General features: G+C 34.2%; 1 protein-coding gene across 23 annotated transcripts in view; it reads right to left on the bottom strand.

The window, feature by feature from the left end:
• Positions 1 to 16167, bottom strand: part of FUBP1 (far upstream element binding protein 1) — a 34430-nt gene that overhangs the window by 17834 nt on the left and 429 nt on the right. For 12 of the 23 annotated variants that reach the window (XR_011565832.1, XR_011565834.1, XR_011565831.1 and 9 more), the window contains exons 2-15: positions 10367 to 10457; positions 9473 to 9535; positions 8618 to 8656; positions 7611 to 7650; positions 7105 to 7157; positions 6941 to 7012; positions 6759 to 6816; positions 4936 to 5098; positions 4744 to 4842; positions 4517 to 4618; positions 4163 to 4265; positions 3959 to 4059; positions 3437 to 3578; positions 2626 to 2786 (exon numbers count right to left, since the gene is read on the bottom strand). Coding sequence is in view for 19 of the 23 variants with exons in the window: in XM_070786258.1 (XP_070642359.1) it covers positions 2626 to 2786; positions 3437 to 3578; positions 3959 to 4059; positions 4163 to 4265; positions 4517 to 4618; positions 4744 to 4842; positions 4936 to 5098; positions 6759 to 6816; positions 6941 to 7012; positions 7105 to 7157; positions 7611 to 7650; positions 8618 to 8656; positions 9473 to 9535; positions 10367 to 10457 (1287 nt within the window). In the remaining 4 variants the exon portion in view is untranslated. Of the gene's footprint in view, positions 1 to 2625; positions 2787 to 3436; positions 3579 to 3958; positions 4060 to 4162; positions 4266 to 4516; positions 4619 to 4743; positions 4843 to 4935; positions 5099 to 6758; positions 6817 to 6940; positions 7013 to 7104; positions 7158 to 7610; positions 7651 to 8617; positions 8657 to 9472; positions 9536 to 10366; positions 10458 to 12864; positions 14661 to 16167 lie in introns of those variants that run through there. The other 11 variants (XM_070786264.1, XM_070786270.1, XM_070786269.1 and 8 more) reach the window with 5 other exon arrangements.

The raw sequence follows: 16167 nt of genomic DNA, 5'->3' as shown, positions 1-16167 counted from the left end.
CATGTAAAATTAATTCAAATTAACAGTATTAGCAAAGACCTGATACATTTCCTTTATCTTCTACTCTTTTCAGACTACTCCCTTTTCCATTATTTCCCTTTCCTTGTACAATTCTTACTTTTACTATTCCTTCATCATCTTAATCACGGAAGCTTACCAAACATCAAGTTCTTTCCTTTACCTCTTCTCTCTCTGCATCAACTCTACATCTACTCTCCTAACATTAATCAGAGAAATATCTTAACAACATAGTGAAATGGCTGATGAATATTTTACCAATAATGAATACTAAACCAGTAATATTTAGCAAGTTCTTCTTCAACAAAGTAGCCTTCCTCCTAGCCCTTCTGTCACTGAACCACTTTTGAATCAATAATTTAAGTTCATTTTCTCCCTTACCCTTTATCATAATTTTCTAAATACATCAAGGATTTCCTTTTAATTGATTTAGTAAGTCACAGACTACTTCATATCCATTTCATGTTATAGTATAATTAATAATGCTTAGTTGATTCCTTTTTGATAATCCCAACTTGTAAGGACAACTAGATTCACCTGCTCTAAAATAAAATACTGTTAGTACTCACCATGTGACAATTTGGACAAAAATGCTTAATCTATATTTGGTTGTCAATTTTCTCACAATAAAGCTAAATACTTCATGACTTTTAAAATCCCTTTATTAACATTATCCCTCACTTCTATTAGCCATAACCTATCCTTTCTAAAGAGTAAAAAAAAAAAAGATTACTGGAAAAAAAAAGTAGCAACATTTTATAGGGCAGGCATGCTTTTAAGTGACAGACACACATACTTCAAACATTTCATCCCTATAACCCTATAAGGTAGGTATAATTATCCCTACTTTCAGAAGAATGAGAGGCAAAAAAAAGTGTAAATATCTTCCTCTAAGATCATGCAGTCAGTAAATAATTGAGAGTATTTTGAACCTGGACACCTGACTCAGGAGTCCATGTTCTTAACTGCTTTTCCAGAACAACCTGTCTTGTATGTTCATCAATCCAAATGCAATCCTAATTTTGCTAATGATAGCAAAATCCAAAACCAAGGAGCACTAATCATTCTTCTGGCATCAATTCTTGCCATTACTGAGTCCAACAATTATTTTCCTCATGTTTTTGAACAATTACATTTATTCTCCTTATCAGAGAACTTAGAATATTTGTGTGTATTTTTAAGGTATTCTTAAGTGTCTTTTCTACATCTATTTTTGTTTTCCCAAGCATGGAGAAACACCTCATTCAGAGCATGGCAAACATCAAGGAGAATTTTCCTAAGATATTCTAATTATTAATAATAAACTAAGAAGCTCCCTCACAATATGTTAATTCTTCACAGTAAAATAAACATAGTAAAGCAGTATTTTGGGGGCTCCAAAACCACTGCAGATGGTGACTGCAGCCATGAAATTAAAAGACACTTGCTCCTTGGAAGAAAAGTTATGACCAACATAGATAGCATATTAAAAAGCAAAGACATTACTTTGCCAACAAAGGTCTGTCTAGTCAAGACTATGGCTTTTCCAGTAGTCATGTACGGATGTGAGAGTTGGACTATGAAGAAAGCTGAGCACCGAAGAATTGATGCTTTTGAACTTTGGTGTTGGAGAAGACTTTTGAGAGTCCCATGGACTACAAGGAGATCCAACCAGTCCATCCTAAAGGAAATCAGTCCTGAATATTCATTGGAAGGACTGATGCTGAAGGTGAAACTCCAATACTTTGATGGAATTTTGCCACCTGATGGGAAGAACTGACTCACTGGTAAAGACCCTGATGCTGGTAAAGATTAAAAGTGGGAGAAGGGGACAATAGAAGATAAGATGGTTAGATGGCATCACTGACTCAATGGAAGTGAGTGTGAGTAAACTCTAGGAGTTGGTGATGGACAGGGAGGCCTGGAGTGCTGCAGTCCATTGGGCTGCAACAAGTTGGACACGACTGAGCTAATGAACTGAAAGCACTATTTCCTCATTATTTTCAAACTTGGTTAGGTATCAGGATCACCTGGAACATTCTTAAAATTAGACACTGGGCCCTACTGCAGACATTCTGAATTACAATTATATGTTACATGCTGAAATGTAAAGCACACAAGCTGTCTACATTCCAAATTCCCCTAGATGACTGTCTGGAGCCAGTCTAAGAAATAGGATAATAGGATAATGTAGAGTTCTACTTTAATGAGGGGGGAGGCATCTGATTCTTCTTTGCCTCACCAAGGGTTGCCCTTAATAAACAGTAAGCAAGCAGTAACAGTCACCAAGTAAGTCCTTAATAAATAGTGACTTCTGGTTAACTATCTATATCTTTTAGTATTTTTCACAACCCTCTACTAACCCTAATGTTGTAACTCAAGTAATGTCATCTTGTCTTATTTACCCACACTCCAGTACAAGATTTTGAATACCTGTAACTATATAACTTTTTTTTTTTTTTTTTTTTAACTGCTGGACAATCTTTTCTATATTGTTAGGTATCTGTTGTCATCAGATCTATAATTTTAGAGTAGAAATTAACACTTTTCTTATAGGAACGTATGAATTAATGTCTTATATAACTAACAGAACCTGTGCTAACAATAGGACGTTTAAAGCATACTCACACCAATCTTTTCTTCTATGAGTTGCCGAGCATAGTCTATTTGCTGTGGAGTGCCACGAATTGTAAATAACTTCATATTAGGATCTGCATTAGGTGGAGGATTTCTCTGAAGTTCTATTCTTGCACCAGACTGTTGGCTTATGCTTTTTATGGTTTCACCCCCTAAAATCAAAACACAGTAATTTCTTTAAAGATTCATAGGATACAAGTGGAGCTATTCAAAAGGAACTGATTATAATTAAGGAAGTTTTGAATAGTATCCCATCTGCCAATATGCTATTAGGAGTTTCCATTTATTCTACATTTTAAATCAATTTATATAATATACAATCAATCATAATCATACACTTTAAAGTTTTAAGACATAGTTTAATATGTCTGTACCCAACCTTAAAATGAATTATCGTATCAACACTTGGTTCAAAGAAATTGCTTTTATAAGCAATGAGAAGCTAACACAATGACTTAAGAATTCAAAAACTTAAAAACATGTGTCAGGAAACAGCAAAATAAACAAAAACACTCAAACCATTTTCCAGGTGAGAAGAAAAGTTTTTTACACTAATAATTAAACTGCTGATCCTCTTCTCTAGAAACCAATGTGATTCAAATCCCACTCTAGATTTAAATACATATAAGGCCCTTCATTTAGGCTTTAGCTGTTACATATCAGCATAAGAACACTTTCCTACTAAAATACAGCCAAAGAAAAATCACTGCTATTCATCTACAACAACAACAGAAATAGCATCCAGAAAATCAGATAAAGCATTAAATTATTAACCACACATTAATAGTTTTAAATACATTGCCTTTTCCTATTATTAATCCAGTTTTCCCAGTTGGGACAATGAAATTAAATTCCTGTAGTCCACCAGGTGGTCCCATGTTCCAGTTGCCTTGACCTCTACCTCTTCCTCGACCACCAGGTCCAGGTCCACCAGGATTACCAGCCTAAAGAGGGCAAAGACAAAGTCAGAAGAGTCAGAAACTCTTCTTTCCACAATAAAATTATTGCATGTCTATTTCCCTCAACTTTCATTTTTTCTAAATCTTAAATTTAGAGAAGCTAGGAGACGCCATCCATCCCCAAATCAACAAACCACCACCACCTTTTATTCTTTTTTACTGTGGTGAATAAACTAGTGCACTTATGTAGCTGCCCTCCTGCTCCAAGATGTGTACCTTAAAGCAATTTAAACTTCCTAGCAATTAATAAAGTTTCATCAAACAGATTTTGATTTAAAAACTATGGAGGGGAACTTCCACATTTAATGAAGGAAAATCTTCTTTAATGAAAACAAAGCAATGACAATATTAACATTCTATCAAACCTGAACACTTCGAAGGAGGTCTGTAATAATCTCTGCAGCATGCTGACATCTGTCTGGAGGTCCTGTTATTTGTGCTATTCTATCAGGTGTTGTTCCATCATCTTCAAAACAATGAAACAAAATTGGATTAATTTAACATTAAATTAATATGAGTGTTAAAAGAAATTGCCAGCAATGCTTAGAAAATTAAACGTAAGTACTCACCTGGCTTAAACTGAATTCGAACACCAGCATCATTTTGTATTTTTTTAATCATCTCTCCATTTCTTCCTATTACAATGCCAACAGCAAATCTTGGAATGGGGACCTTATGCAAAGAAAACTAAGTATCAGGAAAGCCATTTCCTGAAAAATGTATCTGCCTCAAACCACAGAAGCACTATATTTATATAGAAGAGGTTAAAAAGATACAAAATACACTGTATTCTAAGTTGAAAAGTTGCGGGGGTGGGGAGGACAATACCATGTTAGAGAAGGCTATGTAACACAAAACAGGGAAAATCCTAGTTTATTTATGGACTAGCATTCAATCATTTCTGAATTGGTATTTTTACTTACATCTATTCCTTCATTTCCTCCTATTCTTGACCCATACTCATTCCGAACTTCTCTGAAACCACCTTGATCACGAATTAACTCTAACACCATCTCCTTGGCTTGCTGAAGTACAAAAAAAATTACCCAATTTAGGAAGCGTGTCTCAAAACATTGTAATTAGTCATGCATGTTTTACCCACTGCTATCCACCCCAAATCCCCTACTGTAAAATATAAACTTAAGTTTACTTGAACTTTGTATGGGTCTCCTGTAATCCTAAGAGGTTTGTCAGCACCAGTATTCTGAGGTCCATCTTGGATCATAACCATTTTAACTCCAGCCCGTTCCTGTTAATCACAGAAATCAGACGTATTAACAAAAGGGGAGAAGGAGGAAACAGGCTTCAAAATAGACAAAGTAATCATTTTAAATAGTAATACCTGAAGTTGTTTAATAGTCTCTCCCCCTTTTCCAATTACTAATCCTGCTTTGCTAGCTGGAATCATGATTTCTTGAACTGCATTTCCTGGTCCATCACCATGATGGAAGCCAGGGGCTGGTCTTCCTTTTTCAACAATCTGGTCCAGTAACCGTTTTGCTGATCTGTTAACAAATTAATAGTCAATACAAAATAATCAGGTATTTCGTCCATCCCAATTCAGATTTAGGTGGCCTAAAAGTAAATTTTAAAAATTCAAAGAAAATATCATCAATATAAAAAACTGAAACCATGCAATAAATTTTCCAGGTATATAATCTTCAATATTTTTGAGAACAGTATGAAACTTCCAAGAAGACATACCCTACTTCTAAAGTTATCTCAGAATAAAGCTCATTCATCCAAAAATTAAATGATGCATTTATTTTTAAAACTTTACTTTGGTTACTCATGTTAAAATTTATTTATTCATTCAACAAATAATTTAAATATGTCAACTATATATGCAAGGTACTATTCTAGGTTGGAGTTACAGCACTGAAATAACAGTTAAGGTATGTGTTGATGTGGCTTAACTTTATTAAATAAGTAAACACAGAAGGTTAAATAAATAACTCATCTGTTAAGTGCTATAAAGAATATTAAAGCAAGATAAGAAGGACAGATTGTATGTGTGTGTGAAGGGATGCTATTTTATGTAAAATAGATGAATGAGGAATTCCTTGGCAGTCCAGTAGTTAGGACTCTGCACTTCCACTGCAGTGGGGCATGAGTCCAATCTCTGGTCAAGCAACTAAGATCCGGGCAGCTGCATGGTAGTGATCAAAAAGTAAATAAATGAAAATAAACAAAAACTTTACTGATAAGGAGACATTTAAGCCAAGACCTGAATTAAGTACAGGAGTGACTATGAAAACATCTGGGGGAAAAAACATCCCAGGGAGAAGAACTAGGAAATACAAAGGATTCAAATGAGAAGTATTCTTGGTGTCCTGAAAAAATAGAGAAGAGGCTAAACAGAAAAGAGGCTACTAGAACAGAGCTGGGAGAATAGCAAAATATGCAGTAAGAAAGGTGGCAGGGAACCTGAGCCATGATAAAGACACTGACTTCTACTGTAAATGGGAAAGCATTAAAGGGTTTTGAACAAAGTACTATATGAATTGACTCACATTTTAAAAGGATCAGTATGGCTGTACTATAATTGGACAAAGCTTAAAAAAAAAAAAAAAAAACACAACAACAAAAAAAAACAGAAACACCTTGCAGTAATACAGGCAAATGGTACCAGAATTAAGGTGACATGGAAGGTGACAAGAAGAGGCTGAATTCTAAATAAATTATGAAAGATAAAATGACCAAGAGTTGCTTATGGATAAATAGGTCATTAAAGAAAGATGAAGTATTAGAACAGTTGTCATACAATGAAATGAAATGAATTAGACAAGTCAAAGTATGGACTGGAAAAACAATGATTCTGTTTTTAACAAGCTAAACTTTGATATGTTTAAAAGACATCCAAGTGTAGAATATACTGAGGAAGCAACAGGATATATACATCTGGAATTAGGGAAAGAAATCAAGGCTGAAGATTCAAGCAGTGACCACCTTTCAAATTTTTTGGTAAAAGAGACCTGAAAAATAGAAATGTGGGGTTCAAAGATGGTTTTATGTTCAGATAAAGGGATTTTTTTAAGCATGTTTATGTGCTATTAGAAATTTTCTAGAAAAGGGGAAAAGTAATAGTGCACAAGAAAAGTTGGTTCAATTGCAGGGATAACATGCTTCAGGAAGGAGGGACTGGAACATGATTTTCATACTTACTGGACAGACTCGGGTGTTCCAGTTAACATACAAGACCTTTCTGGAAGGCCACCACTATCTACAATTAAAAACAAACAAAAATCTTAGGCCAAGAAAAGAGTAACAGCATCATTTTCACTAACAACTTTAAATATGCTAGTTTTCTTGTGACTTTGAAAATTACAGCAAGAGAATAACATTACCAGGAGCTATCTGTATTTTACATCCAGATTCCTGTTGTATGCGTGAGATCTGTTCACCTCCTCTGCCAATTACTAGTAAGAAAAAAGAAAATTATTTGCTGAAAGGTTTTAAAGTGTATTTTGACTATGTCTTTTCAAAGCGTCAAAAAAATTAGATTACTTACTAAATCCAACCATTCCATCTGGAACTTTGTATTCTTCTGTCATTACAGACCTGCTAAGAAATGACAGAAACTAACATTTTTCTTCGAAGAAACATAATTTGTTTACAAATAAAAATAAACATAGAAATCTAACAGCTTCTAAGAGCTTAAACTAAGTTTGTAGGCACACACTTAAAATACTCAAAAGTCAAAATATGAGGCCTATGTAGCTAAAAAAGCACTTGGGGTACAGTTCAGAAGTATCATTTTAAGTTATTTTAATCACTTTAGTTTTTCCAAAGGGTGGCTAATTCCACCCATCCTTCCAAAGTATAAATGTATCTCACTCAAAAAGAAAACTGATCATTCACTATTATCTATTTGAGTCAAGGGCTTTAAAGGATTCACACACACACACACACACACAAAGACATGTATATTCACTATATACTAACTTGGTTATATTTCACATTGAATTCAACTAAAACTTGCAAAATACTCTTAGAAAAGCTTTTATTTTACTATACCTTTGCTGCTGATGCATTGGTGGTAACTGTGTTCCAAAAGCTACCAAAAAATTAAACGAAATAAAAATTATTTTATTTAAATTGACAGATGTTTAACAATATCATCATTTAAAGCAATTCTACAATTTCCCCGACATAAGACAACATCTTGAAAAGAATAAAATTTTACGCAGAATACTTAAATCAACAGTCAGCAAGAAACTCAGCGAAAGGGCAGACATTATTAACAATAGCATTAAAAAATGTCCTTTTTCAAGTGTTGTTAAGCAAAGATTAAGAAATGGAACTGTAACACTTATGTTCAGAGCAGCACAACTCACAGTAGCCAAGACATGGAAACAATTTAAAAGTCTGTTGACAGAAGAATGGATAAAGGAAGATATGGTATATATACAGAGTGAAATACTATTAGCCATAAAAAAGAATGAAATATTGGCATTCACAGGAACATGGATGCAACTAGATATTATCGTACTAAGTGAAGTCAGAAAGAGAAAGACAAATACCATGTGATATCACTTATATGTGGAATCTAAAATATGACACAAATGAATCTATCCAAGAAATAGAAATAGACTCGTAGGCAGAGAACAGACTTGTGACTGGTGGATGGGGGGTGTTGGAGGGATGGAGTGAGAGGTTGGCGTTAGCAGATACAGACTATACATATATATGGATAAACAACATGTTCTTACTGTACAGTACAGGGAACTATATTCAATATCCAATGATAGACCATAATAGAAAATATAACATCTATCAATTAAAAACTGGGAATCATAAAACAAATTGAATACATAAAATGATTTAGCAACCAAATCTTATAATATATACACTGCCATAACAGAAATGGAAGATTATAAAGATAGAAGGTATATCTTTACAAATAAATTCACTCAAAAAGAAAATTTATGATCTTCAAATAACTTCAAAGATACCACAGAACATAGGAACAAAATCCTGTTATTAAAATTTAGTTTTTAACCAAATTTAAAATAAATACTTACAGTCATTTTGAGGAGCAACTTTCTTAGCATCTGGCTGATCTGCAAAATTAAACAGTCTTTTAATTTTTTGCCAATAATATAAGACTCAGATCCCCCATACCCAATCAAGAACACCAATATAAACATTTATGGAAGTAGCTGAGGGTATGGTTTATCATTTGAACCAAAACCACCAAACTCAGCCCAAACACTTAGGAATCGAAATAAAGAAAACTGCACTTCTTTCATGCTCTTCATGTTTATAAGATGCACAGACATTAAAAGAAAATTCTTTTTTACTGAATCAAATCACTGACCTTAATGCATGTCAATCACTTTAGAATGATACAAGAAAGTATTTAGTCCATTAGTTAGCAAAACATCACATGCTAAAGTCTAATGATGCTTCCCACTGTAGGAACTGAAGATTGGAAGGAAAAGAACCTATCAAAATGTGAAATTTTGACATATCAAAAGCTGAGTGTACCTGACAATGAACACAAAGCTATGCAAAATAAGTAAAAAAAAAAAAGAAAGAAAAAATCACATTACAAGGCAATCTCAAGCTAAACTGTTCTACTGTTCCTAACCAAACATTTCACAGCATAAACTTCAGCAGAAACTCAACAACTACATGACTTCATCTTTATCTACATCCTTTACACACATGAATACAATGCATACCTTAGAATAGGCAACCTACAGCTCAAAGTACTACATTCTCCTCCCCCCTTCAAACTTAAATGATTAAACATCAGAATGTTGTGCAGCAAAAATTCAGACACATAATCCAAGAAATATTTGTGTCCATTTAAGAATCCACTGGTTTATTTCACGTTTACATACTGAACACAGGTAATAAATAAAAATTCCTGCCTTTAAAAGGAGAGGGCATTCCCTCCCAGTGTGTTGTACTGCTCGGACTTGTCCAAGAGCCATCTACACATAAAATAAAAAGAATACATTACATACAACATCTGAAGCATCATTAGCTCATTTTTTTTTTTTGTATATTAAAACCTCACTATAAATGTGAAAGACACTTAAATAAAAGGAAACCAAGTACTCCTGATCAAAAGCTACAAATACATTCTATAAGCTCATTCAGAATCCTCCTTTAAAAAAGAATAAAAGGGCAAAAAGAAAATGTATCAAAATTCATACATCAAATCTAAAATAAAAAATACGTGCAGACTTCTAAATTCAGAAGCTTCAACAATTATGTTTTTTAAAAAAATACAAAGCACTGTATATCTACTGTTTTAAGCCACATTTTGAGTTAAACCTGAAACACAAAACAAGGTACTAAAGCAAACAAAAAGGTAACAATGGTATAACCTGCAACACACAAAAGTAGCAAACTATATAGCAACTTCAACCTTTAAAGTGAAATCTCAAATAGCAAAGTAATGAGAATATAGCATCTCAGATTAATTCATGTATGATGAGAAAAACCAGTGAGATGTTTCCTAGACTTTTACTTCAGTATATTAACAAGTTGTCTGTGCAAACTATCAATCTGACACAATCCTAAAAGAGGGAACATAGTGTTTTCTACTAAGACAAAACTGGCTGGTTAACTTAAATTTTACCTACCTTGTTTAGGTCTCTTTTTACCCCCTCTCCTTCTGAGGCCAATATAACCCTTACAATTTTAGGAACCTTATGATAAAAGCAATGTTTCAAAAAAAGAACACTTGAAAAGCAATGAAAATCACTTCAACTAAACTCTGTGTAAAACAATTTAAAATATTTATGGCTATAACTTACCTCCATCTTCCAAAGGTCTTTTTTGTCCCCCATAACCATAGTCATTTGAATTCAGTGACGTACCAGCATCACCTCCAATTTTTGCTGCAATCTTAAAAAACAAAACACATCATCAAGGACAGCATCATAGCTTTAACTATTCAGTACTAAATTTCCTCACATATGCTAAATATCTATCACGTAAGAAAATTAACTTGATAGACAAATTAAAATAATTCGATTTATATCATTAATAACTTCAGACAGTTAAATCATTATCATCTGAAACTTTCTGATATATCTCTATAAAAACAAAGAACTAATCAATCAGGAATCTTTAGAAGACTGACTGAAGAACTTTGAGGAAGTCTGACTCCTAATTCTGTCTTCTCCATGACCATGTGTTGGCTGGCTCAGAGAGAACAGCTGTGAACAGCTTATGAAATGCTAAGGCTATGCTGTCTAACAAGATGTAAAATGCCACTCACATCTGGTCAGTGAGTACTTGATATGTCTAGTCCAAACTGAGATGTACTTCAAGTGTAAAAGACACACTAAGTAGTGAAACTGTGGAACAAATACAAAGCATCCCCCAAATTCTTACACTGAATACAATAAAATGGCAATATTTTACATACGTTGAGTTAAAATATGTAACTTGCATAATACTTCTTCTGGACAATCTTTTTCTAAGGAAATGTGGAGGTGTGGGGGAAACCTGGGAAGTTGTACATCTAAGTCTATTATAGAACCACGTTCTGGGGCAAACGTTGTATAAGAAATACCAGCCTCACAAGTGAGGCAAAACCAGGGGATATTTATGGCATTTTTCTATGAAAAAGGAAATGGAACTAAAATTACTGAGTGCCAACAGACCAAACTGACTATCTGTAATAAATGTTTATACTCATTTTGTCACTGAATCACCACAACAATTCTGATATAGAGTGCTTATGAGACAATCATTTTACAACTGAAAAACATCTCAAGAGGCATAGCAAGTCAATGGTGAAGTTCCAATTTCTACAGAGCTCCACAGAAATTACTAAAGGGGTAGTCACCAAAGATGGGTGATGTACTGATGTTATTCTTTGAATCTTGAGTATGTTTGAAATTTTCCATGATAAAAGTTAAAGAGAAAATGAAACTTTTGATGACTGGAATTTTTCCAAAGAGAGATCTTGATGTGGAACTAAACCAAGTGCCTCAGGCTTCATTGTAACTAGAAAACTGTGAAGGATAAGTGTATATAACAACCTGAATTCAAAATGTATCACATAAGTCCTGATACTTACATTATCTGTTCCCATATACCAAATATATTTCCTAGGGTTCCCAGATTTCCCTTTTTCTCATCTGTAAATGTAAACACCCACTACAAAGCATATTAGAATTAAATATAAAAATGCTTGATAAAAGAAGTATGTATTTCTTGATGCTATCTTAATCATCTTTCACTTTCTCAAAAGCTTATTTGTATATTTGATATGATTAATATTCTGAAAATTTTCCTCATCACACCTGAAAGTTGTTTTTCCACTTCAGTTTAAAGCAATGAGCATCTGAACTGTTGCAAAGGAACTTAGCTGCTGGGCACTGATTTATAAGTATTTCAGGTCTGAGAAACAACAATATACATGAAGGAAATAGTTTAGGCTGGCAATACCTTCTGCAATTAGCTTTTATAAATACTCTGAGTTTGCAAAGCAGCACTCCTTGAACTCCAAGGAACTTCTGCATAGAAAAAGGATACTTAATTGGATATCTTCTATTTATTGAATAGTTCTAAAAATATCCAAATGAAAACTGATCATTAAGTACACTCAGAAGAACCAGTTAACATATCTCAAAAATTCCAAACCAATACAAAAACATTGTTTGTGTTTAGATGCTTTGGTCCTGTTCAACTCTTTGCAACCCCGTGAACTACAGCCCACCAGGCTCCTCTGTCCATGGGATTTCCCAGGCAAGAATACTGAAGTGGGATGCCATTTCCTTCTCCAGGGGATCTTCCTGACCCAGGGATCAAACCCACATCGCCTGCATTGGCAGGCAGGTTCTTTACCACTAGTGCCACCTGGGAAGCCCCCATCACTAAAAATGTCAGTAAAAATCTTCTAGTAAAACTACTACTATTTGATCAGTTAAATATATATTTGCTAGGTTACTTCACAGGATTACTTTAAGAGAAATAGTAATCCTTAAAATTCAACCTCTAGCTATATAAAATTCTTATGAGACCAGTAGAACTAAGTGTAGGCAACTTCTTTGATTTTAATTTACAATAAAAATACGAGTGTTCTATTTGGACTCTCCTTGCTTCTCAAAAGGGTAAATATTTTTTGTATTTTCACTGTTTGAGCATTGTCCACCTCTCTTCATTGATTATTCCTAGAATCTAAGAATTTTGGAGTTGAAAGAAAATTTAACAGATTCAGCCATACCACCTCATTTTCAAGAACAAAACAATAAAACCACAAACAATAGCACACAAAAGATTGACTTTCAGAAGTAATTACCTAAATGCCCCAAATGACTATCTCCTAAGTTTCAGTCTACATGCTTCCTTAGGCTTTGGGGTCCAACCGTGATTTGGGGTCAGTGGTAATTCTGGTTTTACTGCTTTGTGTCCTTGCCAAATTTCCTTAAGCATTTTGTGCCTCATTCATCTTCTGTGTACAAAAGAGATAAATAGTTTCTCCACTTACCTTGTAGGATAATTGTGGGAATTAAATGAATTAATACACATACGCTTAGCACAGAGACCTAGTATGTACCACATAAATTGCCAGTTACTATGAACAACTCAGCACACTAGAATTCAACAATGCAGAGTTCACAAGACTTCAAATGTTTGGTTCAAAAATTTTAACAGCCTTTTATTTATACTGGCCAAAGACATACATTTTGAAAGAATGCAATTATTTTCAAAACAAAATTTCATCACTAATTCATTAGATATATTCATTCAATTTAATAAATACTGAGTACCCACTATAGGAAAGGTCCTAATGGATTGTTTCCATGTACCAGAAATGTGAAGAGGCTAGAAATATTACTAGGCTGCCACTTCATTAATATTGTCCCCTCTCTACAGTCCTAAGTCTTTATTATCATAATCAAGCTTTGCTATCCTATCTCAAAATATGTTACTAAAAAAAGCCCCCAAAACAAAACTCTCAAATGCTAGTTTTCACTGAAAGAGAATAATGGTAAGTAAAAAGTCAAGAGTTCTATTTTATAAATTTTTCTTTTTATTCAAACATAATAGTCTGAATTACTTTCATAATTATCAAGGAAGAGACTTAAAGAATTGAGTACCTAATGACTAATTTAATAGTTTAGAGGGGAAGTGATGAGGGTTGATAATCTTGCTTAACCTACGATCTACTACTCAGTCTCAGATTTACTTCTATCTTCATATAACTTTAAGGGGAAAAAAGTAGATATGCATTAATTTTCCAATGTTTCAGGGACAGAACTTGTTATCAGTGTGACCACTAAGTATCTAGTCAAACAATTTCAATATCACCCTCTACAGATAAAGCTTGAAATACCCAAATATAATTTCTAAACTATACCATTGGAAACCCTAGAGAAGAAATTTGGTGCCCCTGTGTTAGATTTAGCTCACAGAGTATTATAAAATCTGAAAACTTCACATTAAAAAAAAAAACAAACTATTAGAATTCTCTGGAAAAAAGACCGAGCTCCACTGCCAGATGGCAACAATCAGCTGGAGTAAATGCTACTAGCTTTAACTAGATAGGGTCCAGGGACCCTAATCATTTGTTCTGCTTTCCCGCATAACAAAGAACTGTTCAGCTGAAATGCCAATAGATTTCCCACCAGTATGTAGCTCTTTGAAGGCAATAAGCTGTTCTTATACCTCTTCCTTCCAAAGAACATAGCATAATACTCTGGACAAAGAAAAGAAACTTAAGGTTAGATGGAGATTTTGGAAATACAATTCAGAATCCATTTAATATAAATAAGGAAAAAAGTAGTTCAAATATTAACCTAACTTGTTCCGTAAACCCAAACACCTTTCCCTATACTCCACACCTGAATAATCAGACAAACAGCTACAACCAATATATATGGAAGCATTCTCAAATACCATGAGAAGGGGCAATTCAACTCGAATGCTAAACTTGAGAATATCAGATTTAAGATCAATTCTGTAGAAATAATCAAATCACAGCAAAGACACTTGTAAACTCTATTGAAGGACAAGAAATTCATAGTTTGAGGACAATTTCTATATTAAAAAAGCATTCTAACTTGGTATCCACCTTCACTTTTTCTCACCTCATTTTCCACCCTCCTTCCCCACCCAACCCTATCTCCAATGACTTCACTCAGGTTCTCATCTTCCCCCAAACCCCCATACCTTAGTGCATGCTGCTTCTTTATCCACTGGTCAAACTCTCATTCTTTAATGCCTTGCTTAAAATATCAGTCCTTTGGCAGTAGGGTACCCCACTCCCTTGTGATGTGTACAGTACCTGATTCACAGCAGAACTCTATAAATGTTTACAGAACACATGGACGAATTAACAGTGCCTAAATCTTGTCTACGCTTTGAAAGCATTTATCAGATACTACTACTCTTTTGCATTTGGTTCTTTGACTATATCATGGCTTCCTAGAAAGCAAAAAATCCAATTAACACATTTTAAAAAGTCTCCAGTATCGAAGTATAGTGTATGGAACAAACTGATTCAATATGCTGCTTGAATAAATTAATTTCGGTTGAGTCTTCTCTAAAAACCCCTCTAACAGTGTTGCTGTCATTATATTAACGTTTCAGTCACGATTTTAAACAAGTTCAAAAACAGTAAATAAAAATTAGGTAAACAAATCGAATAATTGGTGTTAATGGTATCCCCCTGTTGACTACCTGGAAAATTTCTGATTATAAACAAGTACAGGTACATTTTTATTTATAATGTGTTCACATTATAAAAATATGAGCCGTATGCTACATCACTACAGATTTAAGGATTTTGAGTCAAATGATCCTTTAATCCAACTAGTTAAAAAGTTAATGAAGTGAACTCCTAATGTTATCAAAACATACCACAAAATTGATTTCTGATTACCATTAGCTTAACACTGTATTCCAAAAATGTCTAGCATCTAATAAGCATCGAATCACAAAGATTCTTACTTTTGCTTTAGACACAAATTCATACCGACTAAATACATTTGAAAATTACATGAAGGTAAGGTTCAAATTAAATCCTAGAGCACAACGTTACTACCTCTTTTCAACAGCTCCCGTTTGGGAAAGAAGTGCCTTCAAGGCAAATGTACGCACCTACGTAATACAAAGAGTCCTGGTCAGTTTACGACTCCGAACTGAGAGGCAGATTCAAACTGAAACTTCGGGTATGAACGACCTGAAGCCATTTTGAGAAGAGGGAAGGAGCCATAGAACACGCGTAAATCCCGCCCTGAGGAAGGATTCCAGCCCGGGATACTAGTGCTCCCTTAATTCTCTTCCTTGAATGTGTGAAAGTGAATGATACCGAAAGATTAACTGCGGGAGAGTTCGAATGGGCTGGAAGCTCTAAAGACTGGTTTAATGACAGGTCCCTTCCCTTACTATGGCTCCTACAGTCCTAGTCCTTTCCCAAACTCATTACTAGAAGCTTCCATACTATTGTGTAAAACTACGCGCGCTTTATCCCATGTAAGTGGATGTTCACTCAGAAGAAAAGGAAATGCTAACTCCTTGGAGAAAAAAGCGCGAGTACCGCAGAAGCGGGAGAATAACCTAAACCCATCTTCGCAGAGCATGCGTTGGGGTTCAAAGT

The sequence above is a fragment of the Bos indicus genome, chromosome 3 (genome assembly GCF_029378745.1).
Source record: "Bos indicus isolate NIAB-ARS_2022 breed Sahiwal x Tharparkar chromosome 3, NIAB-ARS_B.indTharparkar_mat_pri_1.0, whole genome shotgun sequence".
NCBI lineage: Eukaryota > Metazoa > Chordata > Mammalia > Artiodactyla > Bovidae > Bos > Bos indicus.
Note: the sequence above shows the minus strand (reverse complement) of the source record. Positions and strands in the feature narration are given on the sequence as shown.